This window comes from Pollicipes pollicipes, unplaced genomic scaffold (assembly GCF_011947565.3).
Source record: "Pollicipes pollicipes isolate AB1234 unplaced genomic scaffold, Ppol_2.1 Scaffold_7231;HRSCAF=8579_pilon_pilon_pilon, whole genome shotgun sequence".
NCBI classification, from domain to species: Eukaryota; Metazoa; Arthropoda; class Thecostraca; order Pollicipedomorpha; family Pollicipedidae; genus Pollicipes; species Pollicipes pollicipes.
Genome location: NW_023597034.1, coordinates 392,132 through 417,760, shown reverse-complemented (window position 1 = coordinate 417,760; position 25,629 = coordinate 392,132). Strand labels below are relative to the sequence as shown.

At 51.6% G+C, this 25,629-nt stretch overlaps 1 protein-coding gene and 1 pseudogene across 1 annotated transcript; both read left to right on the top strand.

Moving 5' to 3' along the window:
• The first annotated feature begins 1,966 nt into the window (after positions 1 to 1,966).
• Positions 1,967 to 9,802, top strand: LOC119110230 (inositol 2-dehydrogenase). The gene is made up of 8 exons (XM_037233974.1): positions 1,967 to 2,150; positions 3,452 to 3,573; positions 3,968 to 4,130; positions 5,707 to 5,886; positions 6,412 to 6,539; positions 7,809 to 8,032; positions 8,629 to 8,794; positions 9,395 to 9,802. The coding sequence occupies exons 1-8, from the start codon at positions 2,077 to 2,079 to the stop codon at positions 9,508 to 9,510; spliced, it is 1,173 nt and encodes a 390-aa protein (XP_037089869.1). The 5' UTR covers positions 1,967 to 2,076; the 3' UTR covers positions 9,511 to 9,802.
• A 5,332-nt stretch (positions 9,803 to 15,134) lies between these two features.
• The window catches only part of LOC119109220 (serine-enriched protein-like), a 41,701-nt pseudogene continuing 31,206 nt past the window's right edge, over positions 15,135 to 25,629 (top strand).

The window sequence follows — 25,629 nt, the reverse complement described above, 5'->3', positions numbered from 1 at the left end:
ATTCAGGGTCTCCGGTCTGCAGAAACAGGCCCTCAAATGACAGCCAGAGGGCCCTTTGCGCCGATCGGGGACCGCCTGAGTGGATATGAGCCTACGAGTCCACTTCCCAATCCGCTACAAAGCCGGGGACAGCGATTTACACTGATCGGGGCCTCTGTATCTGTCAGCAGCCCGTAGTGGCCAACAGAGTCTGTGTTCCCAACGGGCCCCGAGCAGACCAAGGGCAGCGTTTGAAGAGGCCCGAAGAGGAGCCCGGGAGCCCCAGCGAAAGCGACGAGCAAGGCTTGGTTGGAGGGCACAAGGGCCGGAAGGGCTGGCTGTAGATCACATAAAGAAATGCAGCACGTAGAGTCATCACCTAAAATACCAGGCAGAGGTCCTCTTTCACCGCTCGGGCGCCCCCTGTGACAGTGCGGGTGTCTCGGTCGGCCAGAGACCACAAGCACCGAACAGTTGGCTCCCCTGTCAGTCCGACATCTGGGACACATTTCCCATGCGGGAGTGGGGCCGGGGGCCATACCTTGAATTGGCCTCGGCCACCGAAGCAGTGGTTGGGGTTACTGCGTCGGTCAAGGGTCTACAGTGTAACAGGGGGTCATGTGTCAGCTAGTGGCCCGAATCGGTCACAGGCTTTATTTGAGGAGGTCCGAAGAGGGGACGAAGAGCCCCTCGGGACCAAAGATCAAGGGCCCGATTAAAAGGCTGAAGGGCCCGAAGGACTTGCTGCAGGTCACATTTAGTAACCCCGCCCGCAGGGCCGTGATCTCAAATATCAGAGGGTCTCTTGTTAAAATTGGAGACACCTGAAACAGAGCGTCCTCCAATTTTGGCCAGAGATCAGAGGGATGCTAAGATCAGAGAGATCCTGTATCGGTCAGGGGCTCAGCGCCTGATAGGGTGTTCTGTGTCAACAAGGGGCTGCAAGTCGGTCGGGGGAACATTTGCTCGACAGGGACGGGGACGAGACATCGAATGACAGGGGACCTATTGCGTTGGTCGGGGCCCTCTGACCATGAAAGGATACATTATTACTTATGACGTGTGTTCACATCGAGATAATGGAACAGTCCCGTGTCAGCAAGCTGTTTTAAGGCCCCTAGTACCGAACGGCGGGCCCTCGGACCCAATTCCAGCATGGGCCCATTAAATCGACCGGAGCCTATATGCCAGTTATTGGACCACCTGCAGCGATCAGGGGTGTTGTTGCGTCAACGAAGGTGCTTGCGTCCATCCGGAGCTGCCAACTGCGGGGTCAGAAGGCCTTCCGCGTCCGAAAGGAACCAATGCGGTATGATTTATCCCTCAAAGGGCCTCCAAATCGACCAGGGGATCCCGCCCCGTGTCGTCAAATATCAGCAAATCGGCCATGTCCGGCGATTTTTTGGTGGGGGGGGGCCTTTCGCTGTCAGGGGGTCCTTTGTCAACCCTGTGCCCCCTCGCCAAGGCCCTTGCTGCGCGATTGCTCGATTTCATCAATCCCACCACGGGTAGAATGGAGGGCAGAAGCTTCAGCCGATTACGTTACTGGGCCGAAGATTGGCTCATTTGAAGTGGCTTACATTGCAATGAAATTTTTGACAATGGAACAAGTAATTGTTAGAAACGGGAACGGCGTCGCGATCATTGGTTTAAAGGGTCGCCCACCGCTCCTCTCCTGTGCCGAGTTCCCCGTTGCCAACAGCTGTTCACAAGTTGAAACCTATGACGTCAGAGGTAAGTGCGTCACAATATCTCCTGCGGATTGGAGGTTAGTCGCTTATGTATGACGTAAGTACTTGTGACGTCATAGGTAGCAGCTCAAGTAGGCACTTTGCCCATGAGGAACGCGGCCTGCTGACCGACGAAGTGCCGCCCTTCGGAACGATGCGCTATGATTGGCTGCGGAGGCGGCGACGTCAGCGGATGGACAGCCAACCGGCGGCGCCAGCAGGAATTCGAGCTGACTCGGTGGCGCGGTGCCCGGAAGACCGACCCCGCGTTCACGGACGGTGTCCTCTGGCAGGCGGCCGGAGAACGGACACGCGACACCGACAGCGTTGCGGCAGTGTTCGTGGCAGTGTACGGTCACACGCAGCCATGCAGGCACATGAACGGTCGCCGTACCTGGACTGTGCCCAGGTCCACCACGAGTCCGACTTCAAATACGAGAGGTGAGGCGAGACAAGGCTGTTTTTCGAGGCTCACCCAGCGACATGTCAATCCCACTGAAAAACTTAGCTATAAAAACTAAGTCTACGATGTTTATTGATCTGCGGGCATGATTTTTTTCCAATCGGGTTTTCTTTCCACCCTTCAGTGCCTTCCAACATGTCTGACATGTCAAGGGATGGGGGTCGGGTTTGTGGACGTGTTTCTCTCCACGCCATGCCATGAGTGTCATGCTAAATTCTGCGAAAACTGGGAAGTTCTCTTTGACCGGGCCTCCTTCATCGTATCTGAGCCAACGTTTGCGATTATGTCACCAGTCACGGCTCGTTACAGTTCTGGCCTCGCCATGTCGATCCCATTATCGCTGTCGTGGGGTCAGCTGCTGGGGCTGTATGGCGTGGCCTGCCTCTCACCACGGCAGGAGGGACAAGCTCCATTGAGCCCCTACCTCTGATTCCCTGGACGCGCAGCTTTGCCGCCACACTGCCAGCGCCCTACATACCATGCCATCCCCCCCCCTTTTGACTCCGAACTCGACTGTGGCGATGTGCAATTATGCTGTCGAACTGAAAGATATGTAGCCACCTTGCCTGGGAAGCAAGCCTCTCATCAGAACATTGCAAGCCCTCAACATGTGAGATTACAAGCGCCGGATAAAGCAATATCTTCAACCTGATCCTGACTTCCGTGGAGCTTGCAGAAGGCAGTTGTCCTTTCACGCCTCTGTGTAACGTGTAACCGAGCTAACGTGTAACCGAATACGCGGCAGTACTGCGCCATTATCAACGCGTCAGCCGGATGCTCGGCTCGCAAACGAAAAAAACGCACTCAGACCGCCTCTCGTTCGACGCAGATGCATTGTCCTGTTTACTCTGTATGCCAATTATTAGATAAGCCGGATGTGATTACTCGTAGTCGTAGTTGCTTTTTGCAAGGGTTGTAACATAGCGCGCCTCTGCTGCTGCTTCATGCGGGCTCACATGCGCTTTAGTATTGCACAACGTGGAAGGTTCTAGAACACCCCATCCCCAGTGTTTGGAGGCCGCACACCGGCGCCCCCCAGCGGCCCCTCCGCATATAGTCTGACGCATCCTGCGTAGCGTCAGACGGGCGGTGACGGTCAGAGAGAAGCGGACGAGACCCGACCACCAGTGTCGTGACGCTGCACTTCGCGAAGGGGACCTCGACCGAATATAGCTACCTTTTCACCCCCGTTCTCTGATGGACGTTGGTGAAAGGAAGAACGCTGCCCCCAAGAAGAAGCGTTGCATCTGACCTCAGTGCCCGAGAGCACGTTTTACAGATACTGTACGCTCGTGGGTAACGTCACACCAGCCGCTGCCGATGATATCAGCAGCGATGACGCCATCAAAGTCGCCCACAAGAATCAAATCGGAATGGTCCTGTTTGGACTGGGGCGTGCAGGTATAATGCAGTTTCTGCTTCCTGTAAACAGACGCCATTAGAACACCAGCACAGACGGTAGGCTGGACTGATGCATTGAACGTGATTTTAGAGACGCTCAGGATTGAAACTAATTAAACACGACAGGCAAACGCATGGCCCATTGCATCTTGAGCGTTTCCAATTCGTGGGGACTCGCGCATGAACCAGCATAGGCTGATTTACTTTAGCCCAACGACCATGACTCCTCCAGTGGATCTCAAACTCCCTCAGTTCCCCACTTAATGCTATCGTGCCACCGAAATTACGCCATTACGTCAAAGTGTCGCCAACGTTGTTTAATGCCGTCGTGTCGCTCCGTCTGATGTCACCCAGCTGGCAAGCCGCCATCATCTCACACCTGGCACGTTTCCAGGCATGATTCATCTGAGCAATCTGCTGGCAAACCCACGCGTATCGCTCCTTTACGTGGTGGAGATGGAGAGGGCGCGCTACGACTCGGTGCGCGCACGCTGGGGCGACCGCACGCCGGCGCTCGTGCTCCCTCAGGACAGCGCCACCGCCCTGGCCGACCCCAGGTCAGGATGGCCGGTGGCAGGCGCACTCCGCGGTGTGTCAGGAACCGAATGGCATGGGGTGTGTCAGGCACCGGTTGGCATGGGGAACCGTGCGGGCCGCGCGGCGCATGAGTGACCTCACTACCTCGTGCAGCGTGCAAGCGACAGGTGCGCGCGGAGCGTGAGGTGCCTGTTGAGTCTCATGCAGAGGCATTTGGGTGTGCCAGTTGACGTATTGTTTTTCTCCAAACAGGTGAGATGGTGATGTCTGAGTGAGCAGAGGTGTACGACAATGTCAGTGAAACGAGCTTGAAGGCAAATGCAAACTCGGTTTACGCCAGCCGTCTGAATGCATAACGGTGCTACTGCTGCCTGCTGGGAACAGTGGTCAAGCTGCGAAAGGTGCAGTGTTTTCGATGTTCAATCGGGCAAGCATGCTCTCACCAAAACACGCTGGCATTTACTAGTCTGTTAACACGCACCTGGGTGGCCGGTTGAATGTGATGTGCTTGGGAGGGAGATCAACCCCTCCCCTAAGATCTCAGAATTTAAGAGAGTTAGATGCACAGATCCACACGATAGAAAGGCATGTACGTGAACTCAAATGTGTCAGATTTTTTTAGGATTTTATGTCATGACCTTTGAGTTACATAAGGCCAAACAAGGTCAGATTCCAGATCGTTGTCCGAGGTACACTCAAACCTTCTCATGCAACCACCTTTCACCTGAATGGGTATCCAGGATACCTCTTACCTCCTGTCTCTGGATATCGCTTCTAAGCAAAAGGTCACTGCTGATCATGTCAGTTCAGTGACGTTATTTGACCAGCAGGAGGTTACGACGACTGAAAGCCTGCGATATTTTTTTCATCTGTTAGTCTAATTAAACGTTAAGCATTACGGTGCGGTAAGTTCCTGAAATGAAAAACAAAACAGAGTGGGTTCATTTTGGGTCAGCGACAACCTTTCACCTTTAGGAAGCCCAAATATGGTGCCAGTTGACGCTCATATGATCACAAAGTTGGATTTGAGCGTAAAACCTACGCCATGAAGCAAGTTTTCCTTTGGAAGAACGATTCGGTTTTGACCTTGGCCTGACCTTCGTACCTGACTTATCGTCAATGCAGTTAGCCCCAATACTAAGTTGAATGTTGCATGGTCCAAGAAACCACCTGGAGAACGTATAGCATCGCCTAACACTCTGATGTCGCAGTAGCCTGAGCAATTCAGTGAGACTGGCCTTGGCTGAGAGCCATGGTCTGCCTTTGATCTGCTATGGGTCAGCAGCCTTATCAGTTGCACCTGAATTGCTCGCAACCAAAAGATTGGCTGTTTAATTTTCTAAAGCCATGCAAAGTTAGGCCCGGCTATAATACACTGTCCAGAGAATATTCTGGAAAACCTTCGTGGTCAGTTCACCCCACACGAGAGCTTGTTAACTCTCAACTAATGTGTCTGTAGCGGGTTCTTAGCAACGCCACTTGATAGTCGGCCATATCCCAACAGCTGTTTATCACCAACACTGCAACCCACGTCACCAATAATGGCGTCGCACCTCCCGGCGCTCTCCCCTCTCCCACCTCGCCCCATGCCCGCAGGGTGGACGCGGTAGTGGTGGCCACGCCCACGTTCACCCACTTCGAGGTCATCCAGCAGGCGCTCGACGCCGGCAAGATGGTGTTCTCCGAGAAGCCGATCGCTGAGAACGCCGAGCAGTCGCGACTGTGCTACGAGACGGCTGCCAAGCTAGGCCTGACCGTCTTCTGCGCGTTCAACAGGTCAGCTCCTGGCTGGTCGGGAGTCATACTCCTGGCTGCTCGGGAGTCATACAGGCATGCGGCATTCGTGAGGCAGGAACAAGCTCATCCGTCCAGGCAATCTTGTTATGGTGGTCATCTAACATGACGACGCTAGGTGTTGCGCGTCGCCATATATCTGTGCCAGCTGCAGGCACAGGCGCAGCCAAGGGAAGGTGACTGGGGAGATCCGTCCCCTCCCTCCTCCCCCCATCCTTGGTGATTACGATGTTTTGTAAGGAAGCGGGAGGCCATTGCCTGGCGTTTCTTGTGAAATATCGTCATTTAGGTTGCAGTTATTTGCAGATGCCTCTGTATATATCCACTTTTTTAATTGTGGCGTTCAGTTGAGCCTCGACTCAACATCGCCATTAGCAAGGCGCAACTGGGCCATGAATATATTGCGCTTTGTCCTGCGATTGGACGACTTCAAAAATCCTGCCCCAATCCTTGTTTGCTGTGCTCGGGGGATTCTTCCCATTCGCTCAGCTGTCGGCGCGTCCGCAGGCGGTTTGACCCGGCGTTCCAGGCGATCCAGCAGGCGGCGCGCCGCGGGGACGTCGGCAAGGTGCACACGATCAAAACGGTGGCCCGCGACTCGCCTCTGCCCCCCATCGCGTATCTCAAGATCTCAGGTGGGCTCACCACGCTGCCCGCCGCCTGGCCCAGCTGCCGGCGGCATGTGTCACAGTGTTACAAGGACTGAGTGCGCCGTTGCGCAATCTGTTATTTCTGGAAGTGGGGCTTCCTTTTAAGAGTATTTGTGTCTGGCCATCTTCAGTCATGACCGCTGCCCGGGTCCTAGGGGATTTAGCTGCACCTCCAACAGTCCAGAAAACTGACGTCAGGTACCCGGCGCGGCATGGGAAAGATGAACTAGCAAAACCCACTTGCATCTTCACATTTTTCAGTTCTCTTGTTACAACAAATGTAGAAAAACCAAAACGTTGTCTTTTCCTTATTGTTAGGCTCAGATGACCTCGTCCTAGGCCCTGCGGCTTCAAACGTTGTTGCATTTGGTGGGAGTCACAACAGAATAAACAACTTGAGACAATACAAGTGCCAGAAGAATGAGGTGCTGCAGCTTTCTACACGTCCCTCACCCAATGCCTTTTGCGTGACTCAACTATTCGAAGTGCATATGCCTTCCAGACAAATGTCTAAAAGCATGACCAATCACCATTGTCGTGGAAGTGTCTGCTGTTCTGGCGTCTCGCCTCCGGCTCACTGGCACGCACGGTACGTCCAAAGTCACTTCCGTATTTGACACTCGTCGCAGGCCCTCCTCACAGTACGTCTCGCCGGCACGTCTGTCCTCGCGCCGGCGGCTCTCAGTCTTCTCCTTGTTACCGCCTCCTCTCCCGGCCCCCACGGCCGCCTCGCTCGCACGGGGCGTCTGGGGAAGGAGGGGAACGCGAGCGCCCCAAGCAACACTCGCCAAACTACGCAAAAATTCATTGTCTTGCACGTAGGTGTTCTCTGACACCTTAGAGTAACAATGAAGACTTAATCCGGCATTGAGAATGTTGAGCTGTTGAGCTTGCACCTAAACAGCGGAACGAAGACATGTCGCAGCATGAAACATGGCTCCCATCGCGATGGATAGGTCGTGGCACCGAGCGCCCCGCTAACCCGCGTTATGTGCCGGGGTGCACGGAAAATAAACCTGTCCTTGATATTGCTGCATCTGGGTGATTAGTCTGCAGAAGATAGAGAAGCACTGAAACCATAGAATGTGGTGACATGGAGGTGGCGTCGGATGAGGACATGGCCTGGAGGGCGCCAGACAAAGGTTTGCGTTGATTCGATGTGATTTGATATGTTTCATGGATTCCACTCGAGTGTGGCCGTTTGCCCTGTCACTGGGAAGACGTCTAGCGCGTTGGCGTGTGTTTTGCCGGCAGGTGGTATCTTCCACGACTGCGCGGTGCATGACATCGACCTGATCTGCTGGGTGCTGGGTGAGTTCCCGCGGCGCGCGCTCGCCTCCGCCTCGGCCCACATCGCTGAGATCGCTGCCATCGGCGACCACGACACGGTGGCCATCGTGCTGGAGTTCGACAGCGGCACTATCGGCACCATCGACATCAGCAGGAACGCGGTGTACGGCTACGACCAGCGACTTGAGGTGAGGGCAGACGGGGTTTGGTCACAGATTCGGACTAGCGCTAAGTAGAACTGTGGCGAGGCGGCAGCTGGCCGACATCGGTGATACGACCAGCCGCGACAACCAAATTCTGTCACAAGTCGCTACTGTCCTACAGTTGCTTGGCAGAGGTACGCTCAGGAACCCCGCGTAATTTGCATCTGTCTGTATCTGCAGCTGTCTTTACCCAGCGCCGGGTACCTGTACACAGTTCTGATCCAGTGACCCCCGGCACTTGTTTTGACGCCATCACACAAACCGGACGGATAAACGTCGTTTGCGAGGCGTACCGTCGCAGACCTGCCAGCATGGAGCGCCACCGGCGTGATGGTGTGCTGGACGGCCCAGTGGCGTTCTCCACCCGACACCACCTCACCGTGTCCGCGTGTGGCCCGCAGCTGCTCGGCCTAGGGTGACACGATCTCGCGGACCTCACCGTGTCCGCGTGTGACTCGCAGCTGTTCGGCCTAAGGTGACATGACCTCGCGGACCTTCCCGTGTCCGAGTGTGGCCCGCAGCTGTTCGGCCTAAGGTGACACGATCTCGCGGACCTCATTGTGTCCGTATGTGACCCGCAGGTGTTTGGGCCCAAGGGCCTGCTGACGGCAGAGAACGAGCGGCCAGTGAATGTGCGTCACCAGACGTCCAGCGGCGACACAGCCGTACCCTTCTACTTCTCCTTCCCCTCCCGCTACTCCGAGGGATACGTCCTCGAGCTGGAGGCCTTCCTGGATCACGTACAGGGTGTGTGCAGGGCTCACCGGCAGGACACTGGGCCTGGTTCAGCATGGTGTTGGCGTAGCCACAGATGCTGGTTGTTCTGTTCTCGTCGTCCATGGCCAGTGAATTGTTGGTAACATGGGGTCTTACACTGACTGTGAGAGAGGACCATAAGTTCTCATGAAAGGAGCTTTGAGCACTTAGTAAACACTTGAACTCTCTGGTGCTCTCTGTTGTGACCTTTAAACACTTAGATTTCTCCCGCAGTGTGACTGTTAAACTTGTAAGGGACACCGAGTTACACCTGTTACTCCCGTTTGTGCTGACCTCGCGGAGTGATGCGATTACACCAAGCCCAGGCCATGTTGCAGCCAGGCTACAGGCAAACTGTTTACTGTTTCAGACAACCTGTAAGGAACACATAACGATAATCTTCTAGGCGGAAAAAGGGCGTGCGAATAAAGTAGTAAAATGTTTCCCAGCATAGTTTCTTACCTGCTTAGATAACCTTGGATGCAAAATTAACGACTACTCAAACTGAGGGGCCAGTACACAAAGCACATTTGCCGCACTTTGGTTGAATGCTACATACGCTACTTGCAGTGACGCGCGCATCATTTTCAGGTAAAATTCCGCTGCCCATCCTGCCCGAGGACAGCTTGAGAGTGAGCAAGATTGCCTCGGCCTGCGAGGAGTCGCTGCGCACGGGGGCGTTTGTCACCATCGACTACGCCCAGTGAGCGGCAGTGGCGGGCCGGAGCCCAGCTGGCCTCCATCAGGGCGGTGAACCTCTCCGCCAGACATCGCGAGGACGCGCCGGCCTCCGAGGTCGCCACACGCCCCAGCGCTAGGCACGCCGCCGGACGTCGGCTGCTGCGTCCTGTAAACATTGGCTCCGGTTCAGCCGCCGCGTGTCATCTGTGCATGTCTGGCTAGTGGTGCGTTGTTTATGTTACGGGTAGTAAGCCGGGATAATGTCACCCATTTTTGTGGCGGGGGAGGGACGGGGTCGTAAAACCGTCACTACACTTGAATGAAAATACAGTTGTTAGAAATCATGCGTTTCATAACTGCCGCTCTTGTAAATGATCATTGCTCAGCGAATTCCTCACGCTGAAACACCGTAAGGCATGATGCACGGGAACTGGGGATGGGGGGGGGGGGGCAGGGGCTGAGGCTCACAACTTTCTGAAAATTTAACATTGGCCCTTTGGGTGTTGACAGGAAAGAACTGATCAAAACGTCTATCATCCCCAATTAATCAAAACGTGAGTGGACGTCTGTCCCCCCCCCCATCCCACCGAAAAACAATATTGCAGTTTCGTGCTTGTGTTCAGCACAGTACATATGATCATCTCAACCAATTTGCCACAAATTACATCAGCTAATAAGCGTGTATATGTACGATGGCAAGAGCTCGCGGAGTGAACTGTGCTGCATTCCTACCCCCTAGCTGTAGTATGGTTAGGGCGTTCGATTCCAGAAGTTTTTTTACTTGTTTATGAAAAGTTATAACGGAGAAGAAAAAAACTGGTAACTTATTACGGTGGCAATGAAAGTATCTCAACGACACCCGGCTTGAGGATCAGAGTTTACATACACCTTCCTGGTCTATACCACCACCATTTATGGCGCGGTCCTGAGCGCAGCCAAACGTTCTTTGACGAGGGTTATGGGCGAGGGTTAAGTTCAATTCCGTCCGCTGTTGAAACGCTTCCTTCTCTCCTTTCCCGGACATCTCTGATCATTATGCTGCCTGCCGCCACGGCTGTCGCCATGAAGCTCACATGCATTCACATGCGTAGTTGTTCGCATGGCTTTGATGTCGTTCTCTCTTAACAAGTCATCTTTCATGCAAGGCCTGGAATTTTATTATGACCAGGCAGCAAAAACAATCCTCCAATTAGTATGTCATAGTCCCAAATCTCGTGACGTCCACCATGTCGGCACCTTTCCGCGGGCGGACTTTATCCCTGCCGTCTGTGAGCGGAGTTAGAACACTGGCGCAGCACGCGCTGAATCCAGAGCCGCACCACCGCAGGCGCACTGTTCAGCAGTCCTGCCAGCAGGGTCAAGGTTCGGCGGTGTCGGGCCGCGTGCAAGCAGGGCGGACCGTTAGCCGTGCATGAGAGGTGCTGCCACCTGTCGAGCTGCCTGCCCACTTCGAGACTTCATCCTCAGACCACGTCAAACACTCGAGCAAGTGCTCCCGTGTACGTGCGTCGTGCACGTGTCCGTTGGCATGGCACGACGTATGTACCATGTCATCGGACACGTGTCGCATGACACACACGTTGTACCATATCATGTATGTATACATGTCCGGTGTCCGTTGTATACACATATTTCGTACGGCTGTTGCAGTCTTTTCAACAAGTGTAATCAGTTAGTAATCGTTGATAAATGGCAAGAAATCACAGCGCTGAACCGGGGACGTCAATTTTTTCAGATGATTGGGAGAGCCGAGCGGACGCCCCCCGCCCCCTCTCTCCCAAGGACTTAGTCCCGTTTATTTGGACGAAAGGCAAGTTATGTTTTAAATAAATATATCATTAAGGATTAGCATTTCTTTTAAACAGCACAGTGATCATACAGGAGCGGATCTAGAGGGGAGCACTAGGGGCACGTTTCCTCTCTGATCAAAAACTAAAGGCGCCCCTCTGGAAGCCGCCCTAGCGCGCCGAATACACTCTACTACAGCGACCATACCGTCATAGAAACGTGCGGGTAGGAGGGGGACGGGGACGGGGTTAGTTATGAAGGGCGTGGTCATTCCCGTAATTCGGAGCTCTTCAGTTTAACCTCTCAAACCTGTGCGTGTCTCATGACCCTAGATGTATAAAGTTTACTGCATCGTTTCTCGAGGCAGCATGCACGATTTTTTATATGGAGATGAGAGCAAACCCAATTTGAGGAGGGATGCGAGAGGAGGGATGTTCTTGTGATGGTAGGTGCACTTCCATACAAGACAAGCAGCCGGGTTTTGCGTCTATAAGGCGGCAAACATCCGGCTGCATGAACGGATCCAGTTGTGGGGGTTTGGGTGCCGAGCCATTCGGCTACATGACATAGTCTACTCATATTCTTTTCCGTCCTTAAATTATATGGCACGCACCCCGTGTAAAACAGTGCTACCCTTTACTCAAGTTAGGATTTTTGCACGGCTCACGAACGGCGCAAAAGTTTTGGTCTTAACTTGGCACAGTACAACATTTTTCATTTCAACCCTGCCATGGCATCAACAGTTGTAATCAATAGTGCAACCATGATCAATAATACTCAACAATGCTCAACTACACTCAGAAGCTTATCATGAAAAGTTTGCGTTTAATAGATGTCTGTCTGCTGCATGACCATTTGCAGTTGACGCGCCTTAAAACACCAAATCAATGCTTGTATGGGACTGAAGCGAAAGCAAACTGTTTGAATTAGATACGTAAACGTATGCTGTAAAACAGCAGTGAGGATGAGCTTGTAGCTGTGGTGTATAATGTTTTAAAGACCTAATCCGAACCTTTTGAGTAGATGGATTTCTGTGGTCAGATCTCGCGCTAACCAGTGCTTTTGTGAGCCTTGGCCCCTACCATAAGATTGCTCAATTCCATGTCAAAGACAGAATTTGGTGGCGAAAGATCAAGGTGCCGCAATGCTTTGCACGGTCTGCCCTGTTGTATGACGTCATCTGACCTTTATCGCGGCCGCTGCCACCTGCCGCAGGCTATCCTTGTCAAGAGAAAATGGCGAGTACCCAAAGCGACTCGCGCGTACTCCGCCACTGGTGGATGAGTCGAAATGCAGGCGTTCTGACCTACTGAGCCATCGGGACGAAAAAGATGTGTTATTAAAAGTGTTGGTGAATGTTAAATGTTATAAAATATGTTATAAAATGGGAAAACGCATGCGTTATTAATTGGAACACTATATGCATGTTTATTATTAAAGGGAGTGTTCTATACTTATAGGGTTTTTTAACTGGAATAGCCATCTTGAAGACCTTTCGGTGTAAATCACAACCCAGCCTTCTTTAGACATAAAACTCTCAGAATCTAACCTACGCGCTCGCGAAAATTGGTATATAATTTCGGGGAGAGTGCTTCGATGTCACCTTGGTATTCATGGCATCATGAAAACATCATTCAAATGCTGCCGTTTCGCAAGCCATGCTGCGATCAAGGCCGAGAGAATTATGATGGTCGAATCGCTTACATGTGGCGCTCATGAGCACGATTCCTAGATATAACGGCCGTCTATCAATCAATGTTGTGCAAGGCACAATGACATAATTAAATGACGACATATCAAGAAGCACATTTACTAAACAGGAAGTTGTGTTGTTTAGAGCAGTCTCTTCTACTTAAAAGCTTACCAATAGTTATCAGTAAAGTTCTTTAATTATATCTGATGTCATGCCTCTATGTCAAGTGTTAAACATTCCCTTTAAGCTGTTGGCGCTCCCTCAGGTGCGCGTCAATTTTCATTCACGTGACATGTTTACTTTAATGTAAACCACTTTGATTTGATGAGGGGTAGTTCTTCATCAGCATGGCAATGTGATCAAGGGCCATACTACAAAATCAGTTTGACTTAATGCCTTAGATTGTGTACTATTTAATGGTATCATTATCTGCAGGACACGATGAAGCACTTCGTCATTGCAGTCGCGGCTAAACAACGTGGCTAAAGCAAAATCAAAATACATTGGCTACAGGATTCCAAATGATTGATGCCTCATTGACGGCGTATCGGACCACTCACTGTCTGAAGGCTATACGGTGACCTTCAGAGATTATGGTACAAAAGGTCATATACTTGGCGCTATGAAAAGCACGTGTCAGTTTTAATATTTAGATTCAGTGTATTATGGACGGAATAATGCATACAGCCTTCCAGTCCAGGCCTCTTGATGGCCTGGATGTTAAACGGGAACCTTTAAAGGTAAGGTCACCAAATGTGCGTATATCGTACATCATGGTGAACCCATATCCTCTGTCAGATTTGGATCAGAAGGATTTCCGAGGGAGTAATCCATGACCGTGTTTGCGGCCTCTGATCGCCTGGGGGCCATTTGGTAGCCTTCAGAGGTCAGGCCGTTTAAAGTGCATATACCTGACGACATGATGCACACGTGACTATCTTCGTATTTGGATTCAATGCATTAATGTTAGAGTTATGCCTGGAAACGTTTTTGGCGCATACAAACAAGAATCCGAGTGTAAATACGTTGCTAAAATTTGTGAAACTAGCCCTAGTTTGAAGACATTAGTCATATAGTCTGTCTGAAGACAGACAGACCTGAGTTATGCCTGGTAACGTTTTTGGCGCATACAAGCAAGAATCCGAGTGTAAATACGTTGCTAAAATTTGTGAAATTGGCCCTAGTTTGAAGACATTGATACAAATGTTCCGAAAAACTGTACGAGGACCGGTGATTATTCCTGCAGTTTCTGTGCAGAACTTCAGTGGTATTGAGTAGAATATTAAAGGGGGTGTTTCCACATTTGTATCTGGCTTTTTAACTATAATAACCATATTAAAGACCTTTTGACGGAGCTCATGGCTGTGTCCTTTTTAAGATGTAGAACCCTCTAGTTCCTGAGCTTAAATGCCGCAAAAATGGCGTGCATGGAATGGAATGCATGGCGTCATCATAACGTCATTTCAATCCTGCCATCTCAATGTCCATGCGCCGATTAAGGCCAAGGAGGATATAATTGTCGAGGCATCATATCTGCCGTTCGTGAGCACAATCTTCAGACATAAGGGCCCTCAGTCAGTTTTTAACCACTGTTGTGCAAGATACGATGAAGCAATTAAGCAATGACGTATTGAGGAGCATATTTAATAAATAGAGGAACTGTGTTGTCTACAGCAGTTTTTTCCATTTAAAAGTATACCAAGTATACCAATAAGCGAACTTGTTTCATCCTGTTTCATACTTGATTCAATATCTTCAAATATGAAACGTTCTCATTAAAGTAAACCACAGGTGCAGTGACGTCTCAGAAAGTGTATGGATGGAGGAGAGGGGTCGATGATAATTTCAAAGGCAGTTCTTACCATGCATCACATAGGGTTAATGTTACACATTTCCAAGAAGTGGGAGGGTCGCGACCCACCTGCCCCCCCCCCCCTTTTCCCACACCCACGAGTAGAACGATCTGGTCCGTTAGGCACGCTGCCGCACGCATCCAGCCCCACGCTCACCCCTACAACCACACGCCTCCCCCCCGCCCCCAGCCCCCACACGTGGCTACCGGACGTATACCCGGTGCGGCGGCGCCGGGCGGTATCGACCGTTCGCTGCGCCGCCGTCGCCGGCCGCCATATGGAGCGGTCGGCGTCTGCTGCCGGCTGACTGCGCGGCGGCGGGCGGACATTGGCAACAGGTGACGGCCGGCCGGCCCAGCGACGCCACCGTCGCACCCATGACCTACCTGGTCGCCATGGCCGAGGCGTTGACCGACGAGCCCGACTACAACATCTTCGAGAACAAGACGGGCTTGGCTGAGGACCTAAAGTTCCTGGCCAGCATGCCCGAGCTGTGCGACGTCACGTTCCTGGTCGGCGACACACGCGAGCCCGTCTGCGCCGTGAAGGCTGTGCTCGCCTCCCGCAGCAGGTCAGGCGGCCCACGCCGCGCCGTTTGGGCTGCAGCGGCGCGTGAGGGGTGCGAGTGCATTACTTCGTGTGTGGAACGTTTAGCAGAGCTTGTGGGAGTCAATAAATATGGCATGTACTGTAGTGGTCTGCCTGAAAGTCGTGCTGCTAGTGTATGTGTGCCTGGTCAATTTTTACATATTTTTCAATGCATTTATTCCGAATAGTTTGCATGTGTGGATTTGGCTTCAGATTACCTGCTAGGCATGGCTTTTTGCGCGTACCGTGAACGCACCACCCAAGTCGTGCCGTCCAGTTCAACGGATAATTTTGCCTTCACGCTTTCGCCTGACAGGAATAAGGGGGTTTACGTGCCGCAAAATGCTGCGACACGGTCGCTCCGGACCTGGGTTGACCCCATTAGCCAGCCGCCAGTTGACCTTTCCATTTCAGTCGGGCAAACAATGCGCCCGTTCTAGGACTCGTACCCAGTGTCGTTGGATTATGCATCCCGCATTTTTTCCTGGTCCACGTAGCCGACAGGAGGCCATGAGTGGCGCGAGGTTAGACCAGTAGGTAACTGACCCCTACCAAGGATCTGATCGTTAAGCTTGCTTTTACATGACCGTGATTTGGTCTCCCTGAAAACCGATCATTTACAAACAAATGCCAACGACAATCACACAACATGGCAACAATATATTCCTTCCCTTCACGTAGGTAATTTGTCAGCTTGGGTTGAAAGGGATGCATCCCGCGACTTGGGGTGAAAGGGATGCATCCCGCGACTTGGGGTGAGAGGGATGCATCCCGCGACTCGTTAAGGTAGCGGCGAAACTTCATGTGATGTAAGCATGTGTGCACAAAATTCTTCACAATCGGAACGTGGAGACCAATGTCAAATTTTTGACGGAGCCGCGTCATTGAGGGAGGGGGGGGGGGGGGTGATGTGCGGTGAGCGATGCACATGCGCAATCAATATAAGTCGTGCCGGCGGTGATCAATTTCTTGTGCACAGGGTTTTCCACAAAATTTTCTACTCCACTTCTTCACCACAACGCAAGAAAGACCAGCCTCAAAAGGAGAACAAGCTGCGCCTGTTTCTGAAGCGCAGCAGCGAACCACTGCTCAACCTGCAAAACACAACTGAAAAGGTGACGTCACTACTTGGGAACAGTCAGCCAATCAGGGCTTTTGTCCGTGCCAAACGGCACATGACTGTCAAGCTCTGGCCACTCACAGTGGCAAAGTGGCCTTTGATTAATCGCTAAGGCTTATGTGTTTTCTTGCGCACTGACTGTCCAAACGGCTCTGACTTCCGCTGTCACTGTCTACTTTGTATACTTTGTGTATGACCATTGCATTTACGTCACCATTATTCTGTACGTGCAGGATGATGTTGATTTAACTGGAGGCCATTTTTAGTCTTTTCGCATTAAATGAAAGCTAGATGTTGCCCAGCATGGTAAAATAAAGCCGTCCCGGCCACAACGCACAAATACGCATAGAGCGCTTATTCCTTAAATGATAACTATGGTTAAAGATAAAAGGATAACAGCGTCCATCATAATCCAAGTTTTGCGTTACGCTTCAATCTTATTTCCATATCTGAGCTCAGAGTAATGTGACTAAGATTAAATGAAGCCTCCATGCAACGGTATTTAGGCTAGATGGCATGGATGTACCGGAACGTTCCTTATTTTAGTTTCTCCGGAATAAACGGACAAGGCGAATTACAAAGACAGCCCATGAGGCCTGGCGCAGTTAATCCTCACATGAGGCCGGGAGCACAGAGGCTGACAAAGGCCCCTCTCCCCGAAATTACTTGATTTGGCCCACTTTATTCCGAGGGACATTTTCTTCTTTCTCTTCTTTTCATTCTCGCTTTCCTTTTCTGTAACTGTTTCTTGCCTTTACTTTATTTCCAACGTTATTTCGAGGGACTTTTTCTTCAATACTTCTCCTCCTGCTTCTTCCCTGGTTTCTTTATCCAGTCATGGCGAGAACTGCGTCCATTGAAGGGGCCCATGAAATAAACACTAAGGAGGCTCCTTATCCTTCCCAGACAGGGGGGGGGGGGGGCATGGGAAGAATTTTAAGGGCCCATTACATTTCCCGATCAGGAAAAGATTCTGGTTCCTAACGACAGGGGTAGCGCCACCAGCGAGCCAAATGGATAGCTGCCCAGTGCTGTGTGCCAAAGGGGGTAAGCATACCGTTTTGCCCCCATTTAATTTCGGAAGGCTCCATTACGCCGACAGGAGGCACCAGGCCATTAAGACAAGACATTCCACCGAATTAAAAGTAAGACTATGAAGGCACTCAAAGGAGACATTGTCTTCTCCTTAGGAGTTCTTAAAATGTTTTCTTCTTAAATAAATAATTGGAAACAAAAATTGCTCGTGCCAGCGTTGCTCATCGGCTACCATTCTGGTGACGTGGGGGCTGGGTACCTCTGGCTCATCAGGCCGGCCGAAGCGGGGTGGAGGGCTCCCGTTCGTTACTACCCTTCCCCTTCCCCCGTCTGAGATTGTCATTTGTCACATACCCGTTCATTATCAGAGGGCCTCAACCAACGCAATCAGGGGCCGTTATTGTCTCAGGGGCCCCGATCGCTGAAAGGGGTCTTCTTATACTGATATTCCAGGCACCGGCCTTGTCCCTGCTCGGGAAATAGACAATCAGGCCGACACGGAGCCGACTGCTTGTTATTGGTGGCCTCTGGTCTAAGCAAGACCTCTCATTGCCCAGCGCTCCCGGTCGGCGCACAAGTCCCTCTGATTGACATTCAAGGACCCCGGCCCGCGTGTCAAACTTCCTGACCTTGGTCAGCCCTCAGTCTCCTCGGGTCCCCAGCCGGCCTCTTGGATCATCGGAGGCACACGTAACCCATGTGCCTCCTGCCTGCATCGATGCTTCAACCGCAACATATTTTGAATGCCAGAAATGTTAGTACTTGTGCACTTCGCCTTTTGCCGTAATATTGCAGATTAAAATGCTAGCATTGTGTCCCACATGTGGTAGCTAACTCTTATTTAGCCCGTGCTAAGACCAAAACTTGACAGAATGTGGCAACGCATGAGAAAACCCCTTGGTAATAAAGTCGAATTGGTGCGGTATGCTGCATATTTTACGCATAAAACTAAAACTAAGTTTTAGGCATGGTCAGTCCTTTTCATAAACGTGGGCCTCCCAAATACTCGTTTTCGGATTCGATGTGTAGCAAGTGGTGACATATTGTTGCGTTCCATCTATTCCCTCGTTTCTGTCATTTGTTTACTACAGCCGCAAGACTTTTACATGGCTGACCTTAGAATCTGCCGTGTGAGAGGCTAGCAGCACGCGGTCGTGATATCCCCATTATGACATCGTTTTCGTGCATAGCGTTCTGTCAAAGACAGGGGCAACGGAGGATTTATTGCGGTTTTTTGGGAATGTGATAGATGGTTTTGGACACAAAAATGTTCTACTCGCTTTACAAAAAAAAAATAGTTCTTCGGTCTAGATATTCTTGACACATTTGTTTCGAAATCTGGCCTCAGCATATTTCCACTTTTTGGTTTAGGTACGTTTTTACATTCAAAGAACACACTAGCCTTTGAACTGATATCAGGTTCATTTTGTCTTCGCATTGGCGCATGAATTTACATACACTTGCTCATTATTTTATCACTTATACCTCACCCTACGACGTTGTAGTTAGGCTTTGGCTCAGGGAAGGTAAACACGATCACATATTTAGGGGTCTATCCCACTGCCAACGTTTAAAAGTTATCTGGATCTCGAACGTGTATCTTCACAGCTATGCCCAAGAAAAATGCGACCGCTAAGACTTTTAGGACACCTCTCCGGCACGTTGTGCAATCGCGCTCAAATTTGTGGTAGCCAACGAGGCATCAATTACACAAGCATTAGATATTCGTATGGATATATTTTGTGCAGGCAGGGAAACTGATTTTCGTTCCTACCAGTCCCAACAAAAATCAGGAAAAAATCATATATGGATAAATAAACGTAGGTCACTATATTTCCAGCGCTTCAAAAAGCCAAGCATTACCAAGCAGGGTCCAAGACATTCCCAGAATCCAAGTGGGGAGGGGGGCGGTTGCCGTTCGCCTCGGCTACACAGCCGTTAACGGCGCGTGTGCCGGACACGCCAGATGAAACCGCCCGGCCGCCCGTCGGGTTGCCCTCAGCACGACAGGGAGCTCTGTTGTTAGACTGCGCCGCAATACTCAGCTGCACGGCGGATTGGGGGCTGGGCTGCCAGCGAAACCTTGGCGCTCTGGCAGGGGCTGCTCGTCCCGGTCGAGAACGGCGGTCCGTTCCACAAGGCATAGCGACAAGCGAATGCAGCCAGCGTAGGCTTTACTTCGTTTCTGTGTCGTACGGACATACTCAAGATGGACGCTGCACTTTCTTGTTCGCTGCACTGAACTGCTCTTGGGATGCCAGTGCCCTTACGACAAGACAAGTATTTTCCAAAGTGTTGTGATGTAACACATTGGTGTTAAATCTTATCATCGGAATCCTTATGACTGAACCTATATTTGGAGTTCACAGAAGTATATATGGTTGAACCCACATTCCTCATTCACCAGAAGTGCGACAAGATGCCATTAGGGGTAGTTGGAGCTTGCTGCCGGTCTCGTCGGTGTCAAGTCAGGCAGTTGCGCCGTGCTCTTCCGAAGTTCTGGTTAACTCCCGCTCCTGACAGGTTTGGGCCAGAGCGAGTGCAGGGGCGGATCCAGGGAGAGGGGGGGGGGGGGGCGCACACAAACACATGTGGGCAATACTATGCTTCTTTCATCCTCCCTGTTTTATATTATTCCACACTGATTCATCCAAGTGCATCCTAGCTGTTTTCGCTGGCATATCAACCCGCTGGTTACATTCCACTGGCAGCTGTCAGTACATGCTGCGCAGCGATGTAATACAGTTAGGAATTACATCGCTGTTAGGAATACATACACAGTTAGGAATTAGCGGCTTGGACCTACTGTAACCTGAGCTTCTAGTCTACCGGACCTACTGGACCTCTTGTAGTCTGAGCAATGAGCGATGCTGTTTCCAGTCGCAGAAGCAGTGAGGTTGGAGGGCCGGTTCAACGATCCCCCCTGCCAAAGTATATAAGTGCGGTATCCTCAATTATAAAAATCACGTTCAAGGGCGTAGTTCCGCAAAATGAGTTCGGGGGGGGGGGGCTGAGCAATGCAAAAATAACTCAACCTTCTCCCAAAATATGACGACCACTGGATCTCCCCGGATTAAGTCCACTTTCTTCTGAGAGTTGGGGGATGAAGCCCAAGTTAGGGGAGGGAATGGGGGAGGAGGGGAGTGAGGGAGGGAAGAGGGTAAAGCCCGTAAGTGACTAGGAAAGTACATCCGTGACCACACTCACGTAAGTGCGATAATTTCCGCTCGCTAAATGGTTCGGGCCATCTGCGATATCACAAGCGATAGATTCTTACCGGTTCGCCGAAGGTACCGAATTATAATGTCTGTGTCCGTTGGGAGTCTTTGGTGATGGCAATCACATTCCAAATTGAATGGTACATCTTCACAGCAATGTCCTAAACAGGAGCCGAAAAACAAAGCAGACGTCGCGCCTCTGAAGCCTGACTGTTGCTTTCCTGGTTTGCCTGTTACGTTACATCACATGCAAACCCCGTTCACAAACAAACTTAGGCACTTATGATTTCAGTTCTTTGGGTTCAGGAAACAAAAGCACATGCAAAAGCACCGTTAGAAGGCATCTCTTACAGATTGAGCTCAGTCACAGCCGCCTGGCAGGTGGTCAGGAATCTCTGTCCGGCTTTCTCGATGCATCCAAGTCTAGCCATCGGCAGGGGACACCTTCCCACGAACCGGCCTGGAATAGACCTCTTACTCTCACGCGTTCCGCACGTCTTCCCGCGGCTCACACGTCTTCGGTCTACCAACGCGTTATCTCATTTCTCCTAGTATCTCCTCCTCTCTCCTCTCGTGCCTCCTCCAATCTCCTCCAGTATTATTCCACCGCTCGTCGCCTCCCCACCCACCTCCCCCGTGTCCGCACACCTGCTCTACCAGGCTGCTGGTCGCTGGGCCATCCCCCCCCCCCTCCCCCCGCCACGGACGCGCCGCGCCGACGCCGGCTCACGGGCCCGGCTGTTTCAGCGTCACGTGTACCACGGTCAGCAGCTCCCCACCATCCCCGAGGTAAATATGCACCGACCCTGCAGCCGACCCCTCTCACCACCACCACCTGCGACCGAAGTCACCCCACAACCGAGCTATGCATGGCCAGTTTTCCTGCCCGCAGTGACCCGGCACTAGAAGGACATGACCTCTTTTGGTCGCGGTTTTGGAACATTTCGAGCCGCGAAGCAACAATTTTGCACTGCACCTGCATCAGATTTTGAGTCGTGCTCGTAGGTATACCAGCACAAACGACGTTCTGTTCCTGACTGCCTGCATGCGTGACCTCGACACGGTTCTCAAGGTCAGTTGTGTTTCCTTCAGCATGCCGTTTCCTTGGTAATATGCCGCGGATGGTTCTCGCCGCCGCCGCGCCTGACCGAAGTCGTTGTCGCCCGCTCACGTTCGCAGGCGGTGACCGGCCGCCACTACGGCGCCGGCAGTCCCGTCCGTGTATGATAACGAACCCACTGTTGGTATTAACCGTGGAAGGTGTGTCTACAGATCCACAGCACTCAGTTCTCACCGTCCTCAGTCTTCCAAGCTGCGACGACACTGCTATTACGTGACAGATGTTTCTCTTTCGGGTGTAAGTTTCTGATGTTCGCTCGCCGTCACCAGTGCTATTAACTGAATGCTCTGTGCATTGTGCTGTGAGCCAATGGGTTTGAGCTCCTGGCTTTTCGGCATCTTGAGTTCTTATGCTGAAGACAACAGACTTTCAATATGCCAGGAAGCTGGCAGGAGACACCGGTCAAACGAAGATGACAGGCCGTTGATCACTTCTGATGGTCGCAGGTGAACATTGCATAGTATTAAATAAAAATGGACACTCAAAAACCTACGGTATGCTAAAGACAGAGCAAACTGAAACATGTGGAAACTCTTAATCTTGAAATATGTGTAAACTCTTTATCTTGAAATACGTAGTATCGAATATGCCAGGAAGCCGGCAGGAGACAACGGTGAAATGAAAACATCAAGTAGACGATCACTGCTGATGGTCACAGGTGAACATTGCACAACACTAAGTAAAAAGAATGCTCAAAGACCAGTGTATTAAAGACAGCGTATTGAAACATAAATCAACCCTGCCAGTAGACTACCTACGCCTAGTTCAGTACCCCATCAACGAAGGATCTCAGAATGTGATGTCCAGTCTCAACAAGTGAAAACCTGAACAGCCGCATGGTGACTATTGGACCAATAAGTCACGACAGTAGACTTCTAAAATGTTGCTGAAGTGTTATGTATATAACAGAGCCTGTGATAAAGGTCGGCGCGACTTTGTTTACCTATCCTCAAACGTCAAGAGTACAGGTCTTTTTCTAAACTTCTGTTCTACTATAGCCAGTGTCTCAAAGCAAAACTACAACTTAAGTTATTTTAGATTGCGCCAATAACCAAGTGGCTTGCTCAGTGACTTTTTAATCAGCTGTCTTACTCAAGTTTCACTCACAACCCTTAAGCCAAGCTGCATATTGGCCCTGCTGCCTGAGCTGGGCGATTGGTTGTCGACCCCTGGCGGTGGGTGACGGGCGTCTGTGGGCCCGCAGCCGACCCAGAGCCAGCACCAGACCCTCATTATCGAGGAGTTCGAGCCGGACGTGTTCCGGCAGCTGATCGAGTACGTGCACACGGGCTGTGTTACGCTCCAGCCGCGAACACTGCTCGGTGAGTCGCCTCGTGACGGCGGCTGCGCCTCGGCCGCGTCACACACCGCGTCACGGCGGCTGCGTCTCGGCCGCGCCACACTCCGCGTCACGGCGGCTGCGTCTCGGCCGCGTCACACACCGCGTCACAGCGGCTGCGCCTCGGCCGCGCCACACACCGCGTCACGGCGGCTGCGCCCCGGCCGCGTCACGCACCGCGTCACGGCGGCTGCGCCTCGGCCGCGTCACACACCGTGTCGCGGCGGCTGCGCCTCGGCCGCGTCACACTCCGTTACGTGAGTTGCGCCCGCCGCGCTTAAAGGAGTGTTTCATATTTGAAGATATTGACGCGAGCATCAGATATGACAAAGCATGCTTATTTATGATATTGTCATGCTTTTAAAGGCAGTGTTTCACATTTATGCGAGGTTTTGAACTGAGATAGCCATCTCAAAGACCTTTCGGTGCTGTTCATAGTCATGCCCTCCTTAAGACCTAAGCCCCTCTAGAGTCTGAGCTATACGCCCGCGAAAATGGGGAGAGGTATATCGGGGAGAGTACCTAGATACCTGGCCGTATCGAGGACCACGGCCCAGAAAATATTATTGTCACAGCGCTCATGTCCGCCGTTTATGAGCGCGATTTCCAGATATAACGGTGGCCAACTGGCTCTCGATCAATGTCGCGCAAGGTCTAAAGCATGACGCAATGAAGAGCATATCTACTAAACAGAGAATCGTGCCGTCTTTAGCGGTCTTTCTCACTTTAAACGTATACCAACAGTTGTGAGTGGCCTTGTTTCATCACATCTGATGCATGTTTCAATATCCTCAAATGTGAACCATTCCCTTTAAGTGAAAGAGACTGGTCTGGACGGCACAATTCTCTGTTTAATAAATTTGCTCCTCAAAACGTCATTGTTCGATCACATCACAGTACCTTGCACAGCATTGCTTCACAGTCAATTGACGGCCGTTATATTCAGAAATCGTGCTCACAAACGCCAGATATGAACGACTTCACACTTATATTTATATTGACCTTGATTGCCGCATGGCTAATGGAATGGCAGGATTTGAATGACGTCATGATGGTGTCATAAATGTCAAGGCGGCCTTGAAATAGTCTCCCCGAAATGTTCTCCACGTCTTCGCGGGCGTGTAGCTCAGAAACTGGAGGTGTTAAGGCCTTAATAAAGGCAGGACTGTGAACTGCGCCAAACAATCTACGAGATCGATTTTTCAGTTCAAAATCCCATGCAAATGCTGAACATTCCCCTTAAGACTACACCGACATGACCACGCCGCCGCCCAGCCCGCGGAATCCGCTGGCGTCTGTCAGGAGAGCGAGGCGCCGTGTGTTCCTGTGACGCCAAATGACGGGCGCCAGCGACAGTCAGCGCCCGGTGGAGAGGACCTGCTGCGCGCCGGTGACGTATGAACCCCGCTCAAGCCACGGTATCTCATGAACGGCCGCTGACTTACTACGGACTATGACGAGCTGCGGCGGGCCTGCGCCGGCTTCGTCCATGCTGCATCAATGTCGACAACCGTTTGCGCTCTGTTGGCTTCGGCAGAACGATACAATACAGTACAAGTGCACCAAGTCTATGGTGCAGAAAGTGAGCGGTGAGGGAGGGGGGGGGGGGAGCGGTCCGTGCTGGGGAGAGTAGACTCCACTGCAGTGCATCTGTTTAGCCCAAAGCGTCGTGGATACGCTGGGAAACCGTTCCACAGACGCCGGGCCAGTCTCCTGACCGCCCATTGATGGAGCGTTAAACAGTCTATGCAATGTAAGCGTTGAGCTAGTTTCGTGCCAGAGCCAGAGCCTCTGAAATGGAGCTTTCAAAGACATTTTTAATAGCACCTGCTGTGGCCGTCGCAAACCAGTCATAGAGCAAATTACCGCTGCCGCACCGGGGGCCCTCTGAGGCACCGTCTTCGGCTGGGCTACAACGCCAACACGCGGGGTTAACGCATGCAGCAGAGAGGCGTGCCAATATGCTCTTCCGCACCTTCAGTGTTCGCTGTTTTTAGGTACCTATATGTCGTATATACCGCACTACGTCACGTCTATACATTTATCGCACTATCTCATTTAGCGCCTGGCTGAGCGTGATACGTTTCAACACTATTTCAGGTTTTGGAGTTCGTTGATCTCCATGGTAACGAGGTGTTGAATCTGGGCTCGTTCACGCTGCTACCGCAGCATGTCGTGCGTCTCATACTGGCCAGGGAGCTCAAAGCCGACGAGGTTACCAAGTTCCAGGTGGGTCTTAGCCATATGTGCGTCTCACGCATTTTTCGTGTAGTGAAGAATTTTTGAATTCCGTGAATCGGAATCGATTATCGAAAAGGCATGCACTCGGGGGGGGGGGGAAGGGGGAAGTAGGATCTTGCGGAGTCAGCCTGCGGATGTGATGCAGGCGAG